The 22,040-nt window shown below is 45.1% G+C and overlaps 1 protein-coding gene across 1 annotated transcript in view; it reads right to left on the bottom strand.

Annotated features, from left to right (window-relative positions):
- Nucleotides 1-17,571, bottom strand: part of TRIM71 (tripartite motif containing 71) — a 52,820-nt gene extending 35,249 nt beyond the window's left edge. The window contains exon 1 of the mRNA XM_034663555.1: nt 17,497-17,571. Coding sequence (XP_034519446.1) covers nt 17,497-17,571 — 75 coding nt within the window. The remainder of the gene's footprint in view (nt 1-17,496) is intronic.
- Between the last annotated feature and the right edge of the window lie 4,469 nt (nt 17,572-22,040).

The raw sequence follows: 22,040 nt of genomic DNA, 5'->3' as shown, positions 1-22,040 counted from the left end.
ATACAGAGCCTTTGTTGTTATAGGGTCCCTCAGGGTATATTCCAGCAGGAAGGTTCCAGGCATTCTCTCTCCTGCTGAACAGTTTCTCTTGCAAGTGGGAAGTGGAAAGAATACTCCTCACCCACTACCTCAAAAGAAATTAGCTGTTCTGTTATGTCTGGGTGATAAAATGAGCTTTCCTTTATTTTGCAACTTCTGATTCATTCTCATTCTCTCTCTCTCTCTCTCTCTCTCTCTCTCTCTCTCTCTCACACACACACACACACACACACACATTTTGCTACCCTGAAATTCTTAAATTCCAAAAAATAAATATATAACTGACATACAGGAGGTATTACTTTAAATCCCATCCCTTCCAAAGCTGCCAGCTCTATTATTACTAATCCAGAAAAGGTGTGGATAACACTAAGAGACTTCAAACAGCTTTGTATTTTTAGCTGAGTGAATCAATTAAAGAGGAAGGCATACTAAGTCAATTCTGCGTATGCTTGTCATTGACTCAGCTCTTCTGCCAATTCCATCAGCTCTATTACTAACTATTCATCTCTATTATCAATTGTATTCCAAGTCGGAATGGGGGTGGGGAGGGAAATGAAATCCGTATCAAAAAGAACTTTTCCTCCTCACCCTCAAACAAGGTTTTTAAAATGTAATGAGCTGAACCAGTCCCATTTCCAGTCACATTTTGGGAAAGGGAGCTTTCTCAGAGGACTGTTTCACAAAAGCCCAATTTAAAACAAAACAAAACAAAACAAAACAGGAAGGTGGAGACAACCGCTTTTAAAAATAATCTGAAATGGGTAAATAATGTTTCTTATTTACACCCCTTCCCCCTCACACCTCAGATTTTTCTGACCTGAATGGGGTCATTGGTGGGGGTGGAGAAATAACTTGAGATTTCAGGATTTGATCAATGCAACATGTTAGGGGCAGAGCACAAGGTCAAAAGGAAATGATTAATCCCACAAGAGAAACAGGCGGATGGGGCAGGGAATGGTTTCCCTACAAAATCCTCACTAACAAACAGGTCGAAAGATACTCTGGTTAGCAGTTTTCTCCGAAGCCAAACTCAGCATCTCACCCTAAAACACCAAAGAATTTTAATCTACGCCAAAGTGTTAAACGCCAAAGAATATAAATCTACAACAAAGCTAGTTTTCCTTAGAGGTTATTTTTATCTGCTGGCTACATTGCAGTTATTGCCAAGGGGGGCCCACAATTGAGAGAGCAGCGGGGAGGGGATGACCCCAGGCGTCTGGATGAGTACTACATTCTAGGACAACTTCCATTACTACAGGGAACCATGCTGATCACTAATGGAGAAGGGGATATTTTAGGCCTACTTAAAAGAAGTTACCAGTCAAGACATACAATATCCCTTTGAAATGCTATGACATCAACACTCTGAAAGTACATAAATAGGTCAAACACAAGAGGAGGGGGAAGGGAAATGCCTTACAAAAATCCTTTGGGAGACAGTTTTCCTCTTTGCTTTTCTCCTTCCCAAAGCCTGCTTGCTTTCAGAGAATTACAAGCAAAAATTTGCATTCCTAATTAATAATGCAAAGTTCCCTCTGTAATCACCACTTTCTCCTATACAAACCCCAGATTTGCCACAGGGCTGGCATTTTAAACAAGCTCAGAACTGCCTCAACACCTTTCTGCCCCATTGTGTCCCTCATCCTCAAAAGCAGCATGGATGGTGTCACCACCTTGGGCCTCAGGGCCACTGGGGCTCCATCTGAACGAAACCATCCAGGCTGGATGTGGTTTTGTTCTGGTTTTTAAAATTCATGATAACAGATGACTATCTTGCTTTTTGAAAGGCACTGGAGATATCCCCCCAAAATTTGCTTTGAGTCACAAAATTTTAACTAGATGTGAGTAACCCTCAATTTGAGTGCAAAACTGAGTGTAGATGTATTTCTGGGGAAAAGGTACATATGTCAGATTCTCAAAGAAATCTCTAAAAAATCTGCAGCCAATGCACTCAACTTTGCCAATTCCACTAGACAAAAAGGTGAAAGGGAAGGAGGCCTGTTTATCCTGGTTTAAATAAAAAAAAAAGGCACAGGTTAATGTAGGAATAAGGATAAGAGCTCGGCCATCCAGTCCCCTCCAACCATGCTGTTTACAAATTAGTCGTAGTGGGAAAGGATCTCCATACCAAGTCTGTCATCTAAATGATGGTATCTAAGCATCATCTTACACCAAGGCAGGTAAAAAGGACTCAGCTCTGCCTTCCCTATAAAAAACATGTTTAACCACCAGGAGTTAGAGCTGGTTCCTTCTGACCTGTCCATCCAAACTGAGGTCTATTTTCTAATATACAGCTTTTAAATTGAAAATGCACATATCATGCCCACCACCCCCTCCCCTTCCCAGATCTCTGCTTACAGCCCCTCTGACCTCCCAGGGCCAGGATCACCAGGATACCAATCCTTAAAGTGGAGAGTCCTTGCAGATTTTTAAAAAGCATCTTAACCCCTTCCCAAATGCAGACACTATACTGTAGCTGCAAAGAGCTCTGACTGGAGGCAGGGATGTGTACCCCCTGTTAAGCAGCACCCTGGCACCTCCAGTGGGAGGTGGTGTAACCAGCAGGGGCAGGAGCCCCAACCTGGCTCTGGGTTTTCCTGCAACCCTGCGTCCCAGCTGCTCCTCTACTGGGCACCTCAGTTTGGCCACTGCGCCAGGTTTCATTCAGCCTACCACGACTGGTGGCTAAGGGGAAAAAGGCAGAGGACACCAGTATTTAAGAACTACCTTGCAAGGGGATGGATGAAGTGTACTCTGGAGCCTCATTTCCCAAAAGACTGATGAAATGAGCAAATTATTTAGAAATATGAAACGATGAAGAGGGGCCAAGAATCAGCAAAAACCATCTCCTTGTTTCCTTGGAGAAACCCTCCCAGGACTCAGGCAGCCATCCCTCCAGGCAGATGACTGGTATCAGGGACAGAAGCGAGCAGACCAGCTGACTTCTGGAGTCATGATGATAACGTTTATGGGCCTGACCTTGTGGAACTCCCTTGGCAGGATTCCGCTGTCCTGTAGAATCCGAGAGGGCAGAGGAACGCACCCTACCCTGAGGTGCACAACTGTCAAAAGGCAAACATTTCAGATCTGTGCATATAGGAATGCACCTATCAAACAGGGGAACCAACACCGAGATCCACTACCTTGCCCGAGGTCACAGAGTAGAGTAAGTGGCACTTTTGCTATTTGCCACTCATATAAAGTACACCCAAACACATTACTTCTACACTATGTCCTATCACAACTAGGACGAAGAGAACAGAGCCCCATAAAGAGGGCAACCTGAGCCAAAACTCGGAGGCCAGGGTGGGAGGGGGCAGACCCTAAGCAAATCTGTTTGGTTGTCAGCACATTCATTTGTCACATGAGGAAGGGGGCACATTTAACTGAGTGTAATGCTGCACTCACAACAGATCCTCGATGTACATTTGCCGAACGGATGGGTACGTACAGTAGGTCAGGCACTGGGCCGAATGCTTCCCTGCACCACGACGTTTTGAAAGCGCAACCTAATGAGCCATAGTCACGTCTCCACTTTACAGATGGTGGAAACCGAAGTTCTGCCCAGGTCAACCTCTTGAAAGAACCCAAGGTGCTTTATTCTCTCAAAGGCACGTTAACATTATCAATCCACAATTCACACGATCGGTTTATAAGCTCATATAATGCCCAGTTACCTAGTGCCCACTGCTATTAAGGAAAGGTTTGTACCTGTGAGTAACCCTAAGCAACTCCCTTACAAACCTGCTAGAGTGTGCCAAAGACATAAATGCTGATTTATGAAAGAGCTAACTGCTTTATGGGGAAGACTTAAAAAGGAAGGAAAGAGGCAGGAGGGAAAACCACCACCCCGGTGGGGCAGCAGGAGCTGCCCGGCCAGATGAAAGATGTGCGGAGACCTGAGAGGCAGCTGTGAGTGGGGCAGCTGCTTTCTGCTTCCATCGTCTTTGCCCCTGGGGATTCCTACATCTTCGCAAGGCTTTTGTGGATCTAGTTCCCTGTCTCCTGTGTTTCTACCCAGTGAGCAGGACTCACCCGGGGCACTGAAGAGCAGCCCTGGCTCGGTCTCGGGGACACAGCCACAAGCCCAACATCCCAGCTTCATCTTTAAATTACGGTACAGCGGCTGCAGTTCTAATACAGTCTTCAAATGAAAAAGGGACACTGGGGAAGGATGTGTGTCATCTGAACACACCTCCCTGCTCTTGTCAAAGGCTGCTGCAGGGCAGGCTGGGGAGATGAATTCGAGATGGCCTTTGCCACTGTAAAGCATTTGTATGAAACAACTAGACAGAGAACTTAAGGGGGAAGGAGCTTATTTACTGACTCAGTCTTTCAAGGAAACACGGAAATAAGAAATGAAAATACTGGGGGGCACCTGGGTGGCACAGCAGTTGAGAGTCTGCCTTCGGCTCAGGGCGTGATCCCGGCGTTGTGGGATCGAGCCCCACATCAGGCTCCTCTGCTATGAGCCTGCTTCTTCCTCTCCCACTCCCCCTGCTTGTGCTCCCTCCCTCGCTGGCTGTCTCTATCTCTGTCGAAAAAATAAATAAAATTAAAAAAAAAAAAGAAATGAAAATACTGGGATATAGCATAATATTAACATAAATTTTCCAAGGGAGAATAAAACCGTGTAGTTCTAAAAAGGATTATTTAAGCCAAAATGAAAGTTAGGCAGGATCTACACGAGCCACATAGAGAGAGCACTTTTGGGAGTGCTACAATCATTTCCGACTCTGGAGAGGGATGGCCATCCTTCCCCTCGTGCAGAGCTGCCCTAAGATCCTCCTGCAACCTCCCAGCAGCCCCGTGGCTCCGTGCCCTACAGACAGGTAGCTGGAATGCCTCCAGGTAGCTCCCGAAAAGGCTCTATTTACATGGAGGAGATGCCAACTGGCAGCAGGACCAGCATGAAGACCTGGCAAGGGACACAGCCTCGCACTCAGTTGCGTGGACACCCGGAATCTGGCGCCAGGATCCAGTCCCAGAGCGGATAACCTAGTTCCGGGTGCTTTTGTCTGTGGCAGCAGCAGAGTTCCGCATGCAAAGACTGTGGGAGTTCCACTCCAACTCAGGCCCCTCAAAGTTACTGTCTTCATTAACCCACCTAACGGGATTTTCTTCCCAACTGCATTGAGACTGGAGAACTCTGGAGATATAAAGTAATTCCTTAGAAACACAATGTTCTCCTTGACCCTCTTTTTTAAAGAAGCTGAGAGGAGGGGATAATGTTATGGCTTGAAGGTGAATAAACACCAAATAATGGTAAGTTAAAGCATGATTACAATCAAGGATCACTTTAAATCAGGCCATCTGATGACAAACAGGTGTAACGACTCAGGTGCAATCACTGAGACAGGATAAAGGAAATATAGATAATTTATGATGGACAACTGGGGGTTAAAATGCCAATACCAAAAAAAAAAACCAAAAAAAACAAACAAACAAAAAAAACCAGTGTGCTCAGGGACTGCTGTGACCTTAAATCCTCTCTCCTGGGGCATCATTTCAATCTATTTCTCCAAGTGGCCACCTGCATTAGAACCCTGAGGCTTTGGTTTAAAATGCAAATCTGAGCCCCACCCCAGTCTTAAAAACATCAGAATCTCTCTCTATGGGGTAGGGAGCCCCACGGTTAAGCAATGCCCCCATCACTGTTAAATAGGGAAAGGCTGATTTAAACACGAAATAGAGAATGAAATGAGGAAGGAAAAAGCAAAAGGCTCACTTGCAGTCATGGTGGGCAGTCTACTAAAAATGCTTCTTGCATAAAATACTTCAAGAAAATACTTTCTGAACAGTTTAGGATACTTTGTTTTTTTTCTTTATTTCACTTTCAGGCACGTTGGGTCCTTAACAGAAAAAGTGCATTATCTGGGGGCTCCTGGGTGGCTCAGTTGGTTAAGTGTCTGCCTTCAGCTCAGGTCATGATCCCAGGGTACTGGGATCGAGCCACATGTCAGGCTCCTTGCCCAGTGGGGAGCCTGCTGCTCTCCCTGCTTGTATGCTCTCTCTCTGACAGATAAATAAATAAAATCTTTTAAAAAATCAAATATCAGAAAGACTTTTTTTTAAGTGCATTATCTGTAACATTATATCTAGGAGGATTCATGAAGATCCCCCACAAAGGAGGATTGCCCTGTTTCCTGGGCAGGAGGGCCCAGGTTAACCCTTGTCTACGCCCTGGTTGCTTTCTAGTTGATTTCTGGGCCGGTTCTGCACCTTCCTAGAAAGCAGCAAGACAGGAGAGATTTAGGGAGGTTCTAATGGCCCTTGGGCAAGAGCCCCTCTCAGAATGTTCCTTGTCCTTGGCTGGACTGGAACAGAAAACCCAGCAGGTAACGGGATAAGCAGGCAGGCGGGAAGCTTCCTGGGGAAGATTAACCACAGTTAATTAAAACCCTGCAGGACGGGAGGCAGGGGATTAGTGCTGAAGCGAAAAGAGGGACCTGCTAGCAGGAGAGGTGATGCCTGCCCAGAGATTTCCTTCCCAGAGCTTTTTTGCTCCTAATCAAGATTAAATGTGCTGCACACCCCAGCATCCATTCCATTTTGACAAATATCCCAGCCACTCTGTAAGCCTGTCACAAGAGCTGGGCAACCCCAAATGTTTGTTATTTTTATTGTTGTTCCACAAAAATGGAGTTTACCCAAAAAAAAAAAAAAAATTAAAAATTAAGCTTACTGCTATCCTAAAACTCTGGTGAATGAAACACAGTTAATAGGGTGGGATTACCAGCACATCTCTCCCTACCCCCACCGTGCAGCAGGCCGGATCTGGGGGACTGCAGGCAGCACCAAGAGTATCCCCCAGGAGAGTGAGGACCAGCCCTGCTAGGACCCCCATGCCATACAAGTTCAGTCCAACCTAGCCCCAGCACCCAGGGAATGCTTGCTCACTCACAATGCCTCCAACTCAAGCCACCACCCCGGTAATCCCACAAAACTTCCCACCACACCTCCCAATTACAGAAGACCAAGGGCATCACCATCAAAAAGCATTTATTAACCACCTAAATGCCTAGAGTCTGGGTAAAGATTCATAGGGGCCTGGCCCCTGCCCTGGGAGAGGGTCATTTATGACCATTAAGGCCAGAATAAGGCAGGCTCCCAGAGGCCCATAAAACTCCCAGGGAAGGATGTGGGGATTAACCACTTCCTCCCACCCCTCAAGAAGGGGTTTCAAGCTCTACCAAACTGTAGAGGGTTCCTGGGAGGGGGTGGGGAGACTTGGGTCAGAAGATCCTACATCCAGTCAGGGCTTCTGCTCTGCTCAGAGACAGGACTAACCCTGGGGTTTCTTAAATTGCTAAGCACACTCTAGCAAGCCCCCCACTACTCCTCAGCTCGGGTCTGAACTCTGTCCAGGGAGGGACAGGGCATACAGGAGGATTACGCACCTGTTTGACAAGTAGCACACGGGTACAATGGCTTAATTCTTTTACATACTCAGTCAGCCAGATTGACTGGATCGAACACTGGCCCTATCCTGGGCACTTTACAAACCCCTCATCTTTCACTCAATTTGTACTGAAATTTATTTCAGCAACTCTTACCCATATCTAAGAAGAGCAGCTTACAAAGAAAGCCAGTAACATGTAGAAACAAGCTTGAGTCAAGACAGGAGATGCTTGTCCATGAGACTTCTGGGACTGAGACCGTAAGTTTGGCTCAGAGCTTCCTGGCAGTCAAAGCAAAAATGAGCAACACTATATAATTATGTTATTGTCAAACCATCAGTTTGAGAGGGCCAATAGTTTTCCTGGCAGCGAATCCCGACACAGTAGTGGAACCTATAAGTTCTCCCCGTCTGGGCAGCCTTAAGAGCACACAATGTAACCTGCTCCCTGACCTTCCCTCCTTCCTGAGCTGTGAAAATCCCTGCTGACATGCTACAGCAACGAAGTTTCTCATGCTGGAGCAAAGCAGACACTCAGACACAGGTGCCCAGAACCAAGTGGGATGCCTCCATGCGTGTGGAGCAAATTTCCAAAACCTACACCTTAAAAATCCTCTTCTAGAAAACCCAGGAACTACTCTCCCTACACTACTACACTACATGCTTGAAGACATGACAGCAAAATGGGGGGGGTCCCCACTGTGAACCCTCATAAACACACTGGTCTGTTGTGGGGGGCACTAATAAGACCTCAGTGTTTGGCAACAGTAGAAGGAAGCCTTCATCCCTCTCCAGGGCTGGCATTTGGTTTCCAAGGTGAGACTCTGCAGCCACCTCCCCACCCCATTCCTGATCAGGACCTACGGGGATAGGGGTGGGGGAAATCACAGAGGTTCTATAAGGAACCCTGAAGCAAGGGTTTGTAGGACCCAAATGCAGAAAGGAAGGGCTCCTGTGGGGAGCAGTCTTTCAGGCTGGGGATTTCAGCCCCTCCTGGTGGCTTTAAAAGGAGTGTCAAAAGTAGAACTGCCATATAAAATACGGCAGTGTCCACTTACTTTCAGACAGACCATAATATCTAGTGTAAGTATGCCCCAAATATTGTATGGAAGAGACTCATACTAAAAAAAATTCTTTACTATTTATGAACTGGGCATTCTGGGGGGCTGGGGCAGAGCTAATGCTGGCAATCCTGGTCAGGAGGCTTCCTGATGAGTCCAGAGGGTCCCAGCTAGGTGAACTCTTCATTGGCTTAGCACGGGGGTCTCTTGTGTTTTGTTTTTTCCCTGGGGGGGGGGAGTCTTTAGTTTGTGATTAGGACAAAAACTGGCTTCATTTAATCCATCAGGAGTGACCTAGCCAGGAGGTGCGTGCACCCCCCCCACCTGATTCGAACCCTGAGAACTCCCTAGGAGCAGAAACACAAGGCCACTCAAGCCTAGGCGATCAACATTCCAGGAGGCAGCCATTCCCGCCCTTCAGGAGGAACAAAGAACCCGGGGAGGAATTCCTGCTGCCCAAGCATGGGGGGTGGGGTGGTATCCAAACAAACCTGGGCAGAAAAAAAGCGCCCCCAGCAAGGGGTTCTAGGAAGCCCACTCCTCCAGTGTCCTGCCAGAGAAATGAGAAGCCCCAAGGAAAGAGTCTAGTGCAACTATTAAAATGGACCCTATAAACATGGAATAGGATTTGGGGGCTGAGTCTCTAACCACGATGGAGTAAAGGTCAAGAGAGAAAAATCTCTAAAGGAAACAGGCCAGAACCTCTGAATGTAATTATTAACTTTATCTTCAGGGTCTTCTTTGTATTCATGCTATGTACCGGCTTTTACTGTAACCAATGCAAACATTTTACTGTCCTTCAAAACATAGAAGGTGGGTTTTGTTGGCTTGTTTTTTAAACTACAGCTCCTGCATCACCATAGCTGATGATTCCAAGCAGACTCCTTCCAATCAGGGATCCCCAGGGAAAAGGACCTTTGGAAGTAGAGAGAAGGCGGGGAATAGGGACTGAAGAAAGCAACCTCTTCTCCCTCTGCATGCTGGGGCACCCACTCCTACAGCCAGCACAGTGGACAGGATCTTCAGACAGCTTCAAAGGGGGAGGACACTTGGGCTTTCAAAGGACTTTTGGGACAGACTTACACAACAGCAAGATTCTCTTTTGCTCTGAGGGCAGAGGTGGTTCCAAGGGTGACTGTATTCCCATGAAAGTCGCCTTTCACTATCCCCCAACCAAAGGTTTTAAATGGGGCCCTACAGCTCCCTGGAGCCTGTCTGAATGAACTCCGTAAACACTGGTTGAACATTTGCTTTGCAGATAAAGTTCTAATCACCAATGGATTCCTCAGCAAAGTGCTTCCAAGTTTTTCAAATGCCCAGCTCGCTCCTCAAAAGTCTCCCAAGGTCTTTCTTCCTGAAGCAGCACAAGTGGTCCTCCTCCCCTCTACCTGGACACCACCCACCGGAACCCCCCAACCCCTTTGCGATAGTGTGCTTTCAAGCCTTGCAACCAGTCCCCACAGTATCCAACTCTTACTCAGTTTCCGCTCCAGAGCACGACTACCTCCTTCAACAGACCCAGTTCTCACTGGGGGCTAGGGACCACAAGTGTATGAGCTAGACAGGAGGAAAAGTAGAGAAACTGACAATGAATCTTGCTAGTGTCAGGCTGTTAGGAACCCCTCCCCCCCCCAAATATCAACCTTCTAAACTGAAGATTTAATAGTTCTGCACAAAGGAAACTGCCTAAAACCTACTGCAAAGTTCTTGGGTTTGGGGGTTACATGTCATCCAGTGAATGGCAGTTCTGAATGATACATAACAATTGGTCCATTAACTGCCCTCAACCCCAAAGTGAAATTTCCCTTGTAAATTTAAATTTTCCAGGAAGCTCAAAACCAATTTTTTTTTCCTCAAAGGCAGAATCTTTGGGAATGGACGCCACCAACCTGTCACCTCCAACTGAACTGGCAGGCCTGGAAAAGACATGAACTTTCTCAGAAGTGTTCACTACCACGGTGCCTGAGTGGCTCAGTGGGGTAAGCGTCTGCTGTCAGCTCAGGTCATGATCCCAGGGTCCTGGAATTGAGCCCAGCGTTGAGCTCCCTGCTCAGCAGGGAGTCTTGCTTCTCCCTCTCTCTCTGCCCCTCCCCACTGTTCATTCTCTCTCAAATAAATAAAATCTTAAAAAAAAAAAAGTGTTCACTACCAGGGGCCTAGACTCCAAGGACAAGATAGCAGTTAGCTCCCCTGTAACCACCCCCTCTGGAAGAAAACAGGAAGCTGCCACTCAGTCATTAAGACTTCACCACATACTCTTTTTGAGCCCTTGAATATAAAACACACACACACACACACACACATAAACAGAAGAATAAAAAATTTTAAAAAGCATAATACCTAACCAAAAATAATTTAGTACTTTACATGTACATTATTTACCACTGTACTTGAAATCCCCAGTAATTCTATTTCCCTTTATAGTGATGTAAGGGTCCCCAGAAGGCAACCTCTGATTTGGTCCTTTGTGTCCTCAAACACCCGGAGAGCCAGGCACATGTGTGTTGATTGGATGGACTTCACTTCCACATTTTCCAAGCAATCCTTGAGGAATCTGCCTCCCAGCAGGCATCTGCTCATTGGAAAACAATGTGCTCTGGCCAATTGCATTGTGGCCCTGGAACAGCAAACTGTTTAAAACAGAAAAAGAGTATGTGCCTTCAGAGGCTAAAATGCCTTGGAGGTATAAAGATTTTAGGGAGTTTTACAGCTATCTTGCATCAGCAATAAACCAAGGCATCAGACCTTGCAACTTCCCATCATTAGAGATTCATTCACATCCAAAGTCCTATGGCTTACTCTAGTTTCCGTAAACCATCAAGATCCATGACCAAAGTAGCAGGCCAAATTCTCCAGAGATTAGCACTTAAAGCTACCGCAGCACGGCAACTTTCTGGGATGGCAGAAATGTTCTGTCTTGATGGTGACGGTGGTGTGTAAATTTGTCAGAATTCATCAAAATGTGTGCTTAAAACGAGTGCCTTTGTCCCTAAACTAAACCTCAGTAAAGATGAGTAAATGACCTGTGTATTTTTTTCTCATACATGGATGTGCCAGGTGTATTATTAGATGTAAAAAAGCAAAGCAGAATGTGGAACTGTTAAGTATACAGATAAATGACACTTCAAAACAACTTTATCATTTGTGATTATCATAATTAAATGATACAGCCATAAAGATAATGTTGCACAGGCCTAAGAAATACGACCAATGATACAATCCAAACCGTCAGTAGTTACATTTGGGGAATGGAATGAACAAGTTATATATTTTTTTAGCCACTTAAGAGGGACAACAGAGCACATCGAAGAAATTTTTAAAAGATCACTGGTATATGGCCACAAAGCACGAACACTCAGCCAACACAAACTGCAAGCTAGTTGTAACAGCCTTAATATACCCACTCTTCACCCCCAGCCAACAGCTACATTCAGAAAGTTTTCCCACAAATGTGAGGTTCAGAAAAAAGGGGGGAGGGTAATAAGACTATCTGCTAACAGGACATTAGGCGCATTCATGTAAATCCCACTTCATATAATATACCAAGAATATATTCTAAAGCAGGATTATAGACACAAACTGTAGGCAATTACAAGACTACCGCCAACCACGCAAAAATGTAAAATGTCTACCAAGCTTAACTAAATTGAGGCCAACGTGGACTCGGAGACATCCTCTGCAGAGAGCTAGTACTCTGTATTATCCAAAATGCCAACAAATTGATTTTTTTTAAAACCCAGGAGAGACAGGCCCAGGAACCAAGGCAATTCAGAGAGGAAACACAAATGGCCAATGAACATATGAAAAGACGTTCCCCGCACAGTAATCGCGGAAATGCAAAATAAAACAACAGGACAAGCCATTTCTCTCCCATTAGATTGAGGGCAACAAGGACCGGTGGGGAGGGAAGGAAATGTGACTGGTGGGAGGCAGGCTCAGGAGTAAATTAACATTACAAATGCACCTCTCAGGTTCTAGCAATTCCTTGGCTGGGGGTGGAGGAGGGTGTCTTCCTGCTAGAAGTAATAGGGACACAAGGCCCTGCAGTGAAGGCAACAGCCAAACGTAGAGAAAATCCAAGTAAGAGGCCAGCTAAATAAATTCCACGCTATGAACCCCAAGTGCAGAGCACTAGCCACCCGCAAGTCAGTACAGGAAAATGTCGACACTGTTCTTATGACTCCATTTCCAGAGGCTCGTGTGTGCGTGTGCGCGCGAATGGATGTCGAAAGGATTTGGAAGAAAATGCACAGAAACCCAGATGACACACTTAGGGAACAAGTAGGACTGGGCACACACTTTTTAAAAATTTTACATATGGGGTGCCTGGGTGTCTCAGTCGTTCAAGCGTCTGCCTCCGGCTCAGGTCATGATCTCAGGGTCCTCTCTCCGCATGGGATTCCCTGCACAGAGAGGAGTCTGCCTCTCCCTCTCCCTCTCAGCTCTTGTGTTTGCTTCTCTCCCTCTAATAAATAAATAAAATCTTAAAAAAAAATTTTACAGATAATCACAACACAGACACATTCATGTATTCCTTATAGCTAAATCACAATTAACTGGTCCAAATTGCCTCCTGGCAATGAATACAAGATAGCCCTGAGGAAAATCTCAATTTTCCATTCATCCAGCAGCTACAAGATGAGGATGGTAAAGGAAGGAAGGAATGAAAGGTCAAATAAATACAGTCACAGGTATATACACGTTCAGAAAAATTACAACCCCAAATGACAAGTGCTGTGAGATTTTTTTAAAAAATTCAACGTTGTTAAAGATTTGTTTACTTATTTGAAAGAGAGAGAGTACAAGCAGGGGAGAAGGAGAGAGAGAGGTAAAGATTCCTCAAGCAGAGCCCCATCCAGGGATGACACAGGGATAGATCCCACAGCCCTGAGATCATGACCTGAGCCAACTAAGCCACCCGGGCACCCCAAAAGAACAATTTTTTTTTTTTTTTTTAAATTGTTACTTTCCCTCCACCCCCACCCATCAAGTTGCCAATGTTCCACAGTTTTTATTATGCACTCATTCATTTGGGTTCCTCTTAGTTCACTGTAGGCAAACCTGTCTGCCTCTAGCACCAAGAGCTGGTGAGGACCCCCTCACAGGGACAACTCTTAAAACTGCTGCCTGCAAGTCAAGGAACTAAAATGAGAGGGGCCTGGCAGGCAGGACAGGGACCTCCAAGTTAGCTTTGTAGACTTTGTTTTCTTATCTGCTGAACCCACGGAGAATGTTTTACCTTAAACATTCTGGGGTCCCCCATGCAACACCCCTCTCCATCAAGTCACACATGAAAAAAAAACTGTTACACACAAACAATGCGAACCCAAGAGCCTGAAACCCAACTTTTTCCCTAAGCCAGAGCCAGACATCCCCTCCCCCCTCATCTTCATAATTTGATCTTGCACATAGTTTCTTAATTTTATTCAGATTTATTTGTTGCTTTTCATACCTTTTTGAGTGGAGAAGAGAACTGGTTTTGCATCCTGACAAACAAACAAAAACCCCTGAAAATAAGTTCTATGGGGCTAGAACAAAATAGGCACTGATGAACTGGGCAGGCTGTCACTAAGTTAAGATTTTGTGCTTGGTTTTGCAGGAGACCTTACAAAATCAAAGGGAGGAAAAAAAATCAGAATATGAATGCTAAAAACACCAAATATGAACACCAGCCTTCCCTGAGAAGGAATTTTTTTTTTAAAGATTTTATTTATTTATTTGACAGAGAGAGACAGCCAGCGAGAGAGGGAACACAAGCAGGGGGAGTGGGAGAGGAAGAAGCAGGCTCATAGCAGAAGAGCCTGATGTGGGGCTCGATCCCATTAAGCTGGGATCACGCCCTGAGCTGAAGGCAGACGCTCAACCGCTGTGCCACCCAGGCACCCCGGAATTTTTGTTTTGAAACTTCAAACCTGAAGCATACTTTCAGTCTGACATGGCCAAATATTTATAGCGCCTTTCTTTGCATGTATTTGTATGTTACTAACATTTGTATATATAATTAACAGTATGAACACACAATTTAGTTAGCAAACAACCAACAGTAAAGAAACATGCTGCAGATGAAGTAAGTATTAACTTCAGTTCTTACGTATAAAGGCACATCTATTTATGGCACTACACACTTGAGGATGAATACAATTGCAAAATTAATAGCTATTGTGGCAAGTCCCAAATGTTGTCTAGAATTAACACTATCTCTTTGGCTAGTAGAGATTTTGCTGCCCCTTCATGATTGGTTTCCAGTTATCAACAAGAATATATCCTAACACAAAAACACCTTCTCCCCTACTTTCAGTTGAATTAAAAGGGGAGATTCCAGGGGCGCCTGGGTGGCACAGCGGTTAAGCGTCTGCCTTCGACTCAGGGCGTGATCCCGGCGTTATGGGATCGAGCCCCACATCAGGCTCTTCCCGCTATGAGCCTGCTTCTTCCTCTCCCACTCCCCCTGCTTGTCTTCCCTCTCTCGCTGGCTGTCTCTATCTCTGTTGAATAAATAAATAAAATCTTTTAAAAAAATAAATAAATAAAAATAAAAGGGGAGATTCTTAAACCTTTGTTCATCAGTACTATGTGGGGATTCTTTCCAAGATTCCCTCCAAGCTCCAGATACTGCAGTTGGCCCACAGCTGACTAGGGCTACGATTTTTATTTTTTATTTGCTCCCATGTGGCTTTTTTAAAAATCCAAATACATTGGTAAAATAAGCTTTCTTTTAGAATAGTCCTCTAAATCCGTGAAAGCTCTGATAAAGCTAACAAAAAACAAAGGAAATAAAACCACGGGGAAGTGGTGAAGGGGAGTGGGAGGTATGGGCTTCCACTTATGGAATGAGTAAGTCATGGGGATAAAAAGTACAGCATCGGGAATACAGTCAATGGTATTGTAATACTGCTGCATGATGACAGATGGGAGCTACATTTTCAATGAGCAGAACATAACATACAGGGGTGCCTGGGTGGCTCAGTCGTTAAGCGTCTGCCTTCAGCTCAAGGCGTGATCCCAGGGTCCTGGGATCCAGCCCCACATCAGGCTCCCTGCTCCACTGGAAGCCTGCTTCTTCCTCTCCCACTCCCCCTGCTTGTGTTCCCTCTCTCCCTGGCTGTCTCTCAGTCAAATAAATAAAATTAAAAAAAAAAAAAAGAACATAACATATAGTTGTCCAATCACCATGCTGTACACCCGAAATTAATGTAACACCATGTGCCAACTATACTTCAATTAAAAGGGTGGGAGGACTCCCCCAAATGATTATTAAAAATAAAGAGCAGGACTGGCAGGTAGCTAGCTGGTGATTCCACTGGCCCCAAATCAGTTCCTTCACTTTACACTTCAAATTTCTTCACTTATATTTATGTACAGGGCACACTCCAATTTTTTTATCAGAAAGTACTTCATCTGATTCTCAAAAGTCAGCCCAGGCAGTCTAGCACAAATGTCACAATCTCTGTAGAGTGATGGGGAAACTGAGGCTCAAAGGCACACAAGGTCACCCACAAAGCTGCTGGATCAGAAGGGGCACTCCAGCACAAGACTGGACCACATGGACCATGGACACTCAAGGCAGCACTGCACATATTCCAGGCAGGACATCTTTACAACCGCCAGGAACAGGAAACACGGGCCCCTCAGCTGGTCACTATCTACAGTGTGGAACCCTGTACAGTGGAATACTACGCAGCAATAAAAAGGGAGGAATTGTGGAGACCTGCAGCAATGTGGATGGACTGCATTACGCGCACTGAAAAAAACCTGACTTGAAAGTCTTCAACTCTGCGTCATTCCGTGTTCTGACATTCTGGAATAGACAAAACCACAGGCCTGGAGAACAGATCAGTGTTGCCCGAGGCTGGAGGGATGGGGCATTTTGAAAGTGATGAAACCATTCTGTATTTTGACTGTGGTAGTTCTCACACACCGTATAAACTCATCAAAATGGGCAGAACTGTACACTAAAAAACGTGAATTTTACAATATGGCAACTATACCTCAGTAAGCAGAAACAAATACCAAAAACCAAAATAGGAAATCACCAGATTAGAAGTGAGGCCTTCCTTCACTCAGAGGTTCTGCAGCAGAAACTGCAAAGCATGTTGGGGGGGGTGGTTCTGGGCCTCTTCAAGGCTGAGGAGAGGGAGGGGAAACAGGGAAATGGGGAGCTCTGTCCTGTAGCTTGTACAGAGCCTCCCTCTCACTCAAGATTATAGCCATCGTGGGCTGGATAGTCTAGTTCACACTAGGGAGATAGCCAGAGGCAGCCATCCACAGATACCCCCTCCATGTACCAGCAGCAGCCCCACTTAAGGGTCAGAACCAAATCAAGGCCACTTGGGGAAGGCAGGGAATCCCTCAATCTCAAATTGGCTGTGTAAGTTCCATGGGGGAAAGGTTTGGGGGCTATTCTGCTGTTTCCCCAGGGCCTCCAGTTTTTTACCAAATCACTTTTCATAGACATTTTCTACAGTCATTTCATTTTTCCTTAAACTGTGTAATGACACCAAGTACAATGGACATGAAGGGATTTGGGAACAAAAATAGCAGTCTCTCCCGGTTAGCACACAAATCCAATGGCAAGAGCTGGCTGCCGGGTGTGGGGCTGCATGTCGACAGTGCGACCTGCTGGCAGGAGTCAGCAGCCAGCTGGGTGTAGAGAACATTCACCGCACTCAGAGAACAGCAAAGCTAACTTTGCACACATTCTGGTTCACGGAGTTTCAAATGGAATCAAATCAGGTGGTGCCTGCCATAAGCAATGGCCCAACTGGGATGTCATCTTTCCAGCTATGCTGCTTGCGGAGTTATGGTCTCTCAGCCCCAAATCCAAACTCCTGGTGTCCCCTCCTTTGTGAATTTTTTTGGGGTAAGGGGGAGGCAGGGACTGAGCAAACCACATCTCTGCTTTGCCAGATGAGTCCCTGGTTAGACTCTGACAAGAGGGAGAGAAGATGTGCTCAATCTTGTGAGCTGCTGGGTAACGGCATCCACATACCTCACCCCCGCAACCCTGGAGCACGCCAGGGGCAGCACCTCACTCAGTCTGCAATTCTGCACCAGACGCACGAGCTTCATCACCCCAACCATAGGAACTCTTCCACAGGAAACTACTAGTAAAACTATCTCTACCACATCCGTTTTTCTGCTCCACACTTGTCCACATCTTCTTGCGGCTAGATTTTTGGTACAAGCCTATAGATGATCTTAAGAAAGAAAGCTCTCCCTCTGACCTTGATCCCAAAGAGAAGTAGAAGGCGCAGACCCAAGTTTGTGGATGTGGTCTAAACACACCCTAATGAGGACGGCCAGCTAGTTACAATTCTCATTTTAAAAACGCCTGTGCTGAAGCAGTCCCAGAGCCTTATTAGCAGCAAAATCTAAGTGCGCAGAATTTTTTTTTTTTTAAGATTTTATTTTATGGGCACCTGGCTCAGTAAGAGGAGCACACAATTTCTTGATCTCAGAGTCCCAAGTTTGAGTTCCATGCTGGATGTAGGAATTACTTAAAATAAATAAACATTTTTTAAAATTTTATTTTTTTTAGAAGATTTTATTTATTTGACAGAGAAAGCAATCACAAGCAGGTAGAGGGACAGAAGAGGGAGAAACAGACTCACTACTGAGCAGGGAAGCCCGATGTGGAGCCAGATCCCAGGACCCTCACTGAGATCACAACCTGGGCCGAAGGCAGATGCTCAACCAAGTGAGCCACCCAGGTGTCCCAAAAAATACGTATTTTAAAGCAATCTCTACACCCACTGTAAGGCTCAAACTCATGATCCTGAGATCAAGAAGTCTCATGCTGCTCTGACTGAACCAGGCAGGCGCCCCTGAATGCATAGACTGTTTAATAAAATAGCATTTTCATAATTATCCCCGTTAGTCACAGAGTATGAAAGAAGTTCTCCAAACCCACTGGTATTTCAAGAAAACCTTTTTTAACTGCAAATGGTGAAGGCTAGAAGGAAATGGCTGGCCAAGCTTTCCGAAAGTAACAACCAAAGAAGATACAGCGGCTGACGCATATTTAGGAAGGCACAGGGGCTCCCGTCCTAGTCCCATGGGTTTCTCACCAGCTCGGGGTCCAGAGCTCACTCAGGGGCCCTCAAAATCCACAAGGTGTCAGAGCCACAGAGAATGCCCTCAGTCTTCACAACTGACCTTGACCCACCTCATTCTCTTTTATGTACACTGCTCTGCTTCATTCAAATTCCATTAATGTTGACAGAATGTGCTATTCTGCAGAAGCCTGTCTGGATAAATCACAATTGAGAATTACCCCCTTTTTCAAGACAAAGCTCAATATTTATAACTTCATTTGCTAGTGTATTACTGAGAACAATAACTTTATCACTAAAGATTACCACTTCCTTAGGGCATCTGTGTGGAAAAAGTGTGTTTTTGAACATATTACAACTGGCTGCCAATTTTTCTGCCTTTTGGTCATTAAACTGGGATCATTTACATAGATTCATTTAAAAAAGACCTCACTTGGTGGGATCTGATGCTCAGGTAAGGAACTGACTGAGATTAGTAGATATTCCACATTAAGGGGGACAAAACAAAATATTGGACTGAAGTCTTCAGATCAAATATGGATCTCCCAAAATCTCAGCTGGGTTTCAATGGGAAATGAAACCCAGGAATTGGGATCTTCCATCATGTCACTGCANAGTGTGTGTTCCCAACCTTAAGGGAAGCTGGAGCTGGCATCTGAAGGAAAGAATTACACTGGAACAAGGTTTAAGTCACCTAGTTTCAGATGTAAATAGCCAGCATTCAACCCGCGTCCCTCCCAAATTTTTCTGGAGTCTTGTCAGTCAAAATAGTCAATCTGGTTTCAGTCGACTTGGTTTGTGGGTATAGACAAAACCTCAAAGGGAGAGGAATAATTTAGTACTGAACAAGCACGAGGTCACATCAACTGAAGAGGAAAGACGAATCAAGCTTCCTCTCGCAAGTCACAATGCTTGAAAGGTCAAGAGAAAGGGGAGAAGAGTGGGCTGTAATGGGTGGCCATTTTGCTCCCTTCAGGCAACTGTAATTCTTTATCAATATCTTTCTCTTGCAAAATAACAGAGATGGCAAAAACAGCCTTACAAGGGCCAAGCCTCTAACTCTTTGTTAGTGTTGGGGGGAGGGAACACTACTTTGAAACCGCCTGCATGGTAAGATACTTCTCAACCTTTTGCTTAAGTGTCAGGAAGAATGACACCAAAATGGTCCTTTATTCACTAAGAATGAATGCATCTAAAATAAACCCTGCCCTGAGTGAGAAACTGAGATGGAGAAATGGCAAGACCAAGCAAACCATGTGACTTTTTAGTTAGCATCAGAGAAAATAAAATTGGGGAAGGGAGGGTTAAATTTTTAGAGGTATGGAATTATTTGTTAAGTTAAAACTTCTCTTTAATCAGGAGAACTTATAAACCCTTTTCTCTCCTGGCAAACTACTTCAACCAACAAAAGCATTTTAACTATTTCACCTCCTCATTTATAGCTTCCCCCAAAAGCTAACTCCCTTTCTATATATACACAATGTTTGTAAACTGACAACATAAAAAGTTAAATAGATATGCTCACAATTTTGTATGTGACAAGAAAGTTGTTTCCATTTTAAGTAATGCTTTAGGAAACTATACATTTTAATACTGGTTTTAGTGTCCTGCAATCTGAAAGGACTCTAAAAATAGCATTTATAAGTAGCTAAAATGGGAGGGAGAATTGGGGTGTATAAAGGAAATTTTATTCTTATCTTCAAACACCTTCCAGATTTCTTTATTCCATGTCCTAGTATTTAAGTTGAAAACACCTTAATCATAAAGAATGCATAGTAGTATCAACTGAAAAACTTCCGTCTAGGACAAAGTGCCCGTTTTCTTCCTAAAATATCTTCACTGTTTCCAAAAAAATACATTTCTGAGCATTGGAAATAAAAATTTTGCAGACCCAAAGCAAGTCTATGCTACCCTAAAACCAGTGTTGTTCACTTTTTAGGAAGAAAAAGCAGTCACAAAAGGTTCCCCAGACTGCTGATACCACAACAGCCTCAAATACTACTAGCACATTTTAGATGAGCTTATGCCTGTGAGGTAACCTCATGAGCACAGGCTTGCCAAACTAGCCCTGACCCACTTCCCTGATCCATGTTGATAAAATCCATCCCTATGCACTTTAATGGAAGGCTGGGCACATTCCTCAGCTCAAACTTAAAAAGCCCACAGATTACTACATTCAAGGCTAAGGAATTAAGATACCAACAATGAACATTTCTCTCCCATAGACCTTCATCAAGTATTTTTTTTTAATTCAAGGGACTTCAACCTATAGGCATTACCTACTAAACTGGATTCAAAGCGTCAAGCTCCAATTATTTCCAAGGAATGTATGGGAAGTTTGGTTTTCTGGCAAATAGAGGATATATATGTGTTAAGCAGACATATATTCACCAAATCATGTAAGAGCAGGTTGAAGATGGGGTGCAGAAATACTAGAACACACATTTCATTTTTTCCCTCTTGTCCTTAACAAAATGTCTTTTTGTATACACTTTGTAATTTACAGAGCACATACATACAGTTTCAAACATGCTTACGCTGGGGATGCGTGCCTGAAAAACCTTAGACTCCAGGAAACTACAATATGTTGGTACCAGTACTGGTAATATCCCCCCATTCATCACGACTGAACTTACTCAAAATAAGTTACGAGACAGAATTCATTCCACAACCAATTATTGTAAGGCAGCAAACAGCCTTCCTCAAAGCGGTTTGAGTGGTTTGCCAGGGAAAGACAGTCCCCAAGCCTAGGATGGATGGGTCAATATTCAGGATCATATTGGGTTGGAATTCCAGAACTCACTATTTCTAGGAAACTTTTTTTTTTAAGCCCAACGCAGAGACTAAATATAAATTGTATCAGCACCTGCACCCCATTTTCCATCCTGGAGACTCAGGAAAATCCGCTCCTGCTGGCCCTGCCTAACTGGGAACAATATTGCCATCGTCGGTGGGCTGGGCTACAATGTTGCCCTCAGCTCAAGATGGCAACTGGGTCACCCCCACCGCCCCACGTCGCTAATGACAGGGCCTTTCCTGGGGACAGAACCTGCTCAGACCCCACTCTGCTTCCTGCCATTTACAGAATGCTGATGTGGCCCTTCGACACGCGGCTGATATGGCCCTTCGACACGCGGCTGATGTGGCCCTTCGACACGCGGCTGATGTGGCCCTTCGACACGCGCGCACACACCGTGGCCGCCCCCTCGCCGAGATTTGTGCTTCCAGGGTCGCCTCCAAGGCAGTACAGGGCTCCCGTCCTACACATCCATACAATAAGGGCACTCCTCAAGCAGCCGCAGCAGCGTGCTCAAGACGCACTGAACTCCTCAACTCCTCCCCCAAAATTCGTGCACACCCTTTTCTCCAGCAAGCTGGGAACCGCGGGGAGAGGAGAGGCCACCGTCCAGCCGCGTCCCCACGGCGGAGGCGGCCCGAGGCTCGCCCTGTCGCTGCGGAGGCCCACAGCCGCGCCGCCGCCTCCGC

This window comes from Ailuropoda melanoleuca, chromosome 6, assembly GCF_002007445.2.
Source record: "Ailuropoda melanoleuca isolate Jingjing chromosome 6, ASM200744v2, whole genome shotgun sequence".
Taxonomy (NCBI): Eukaryota; Metazoa; Chordata; class Mammalia; order Carnivora; family Ursidae; genus Ailuropoda; species Ailuropoda melanoleuca.
Note: the sequence above shows the minus strand (reverse complement) of the source record. Positions and strands in the feature narration are given on the sequence as shown.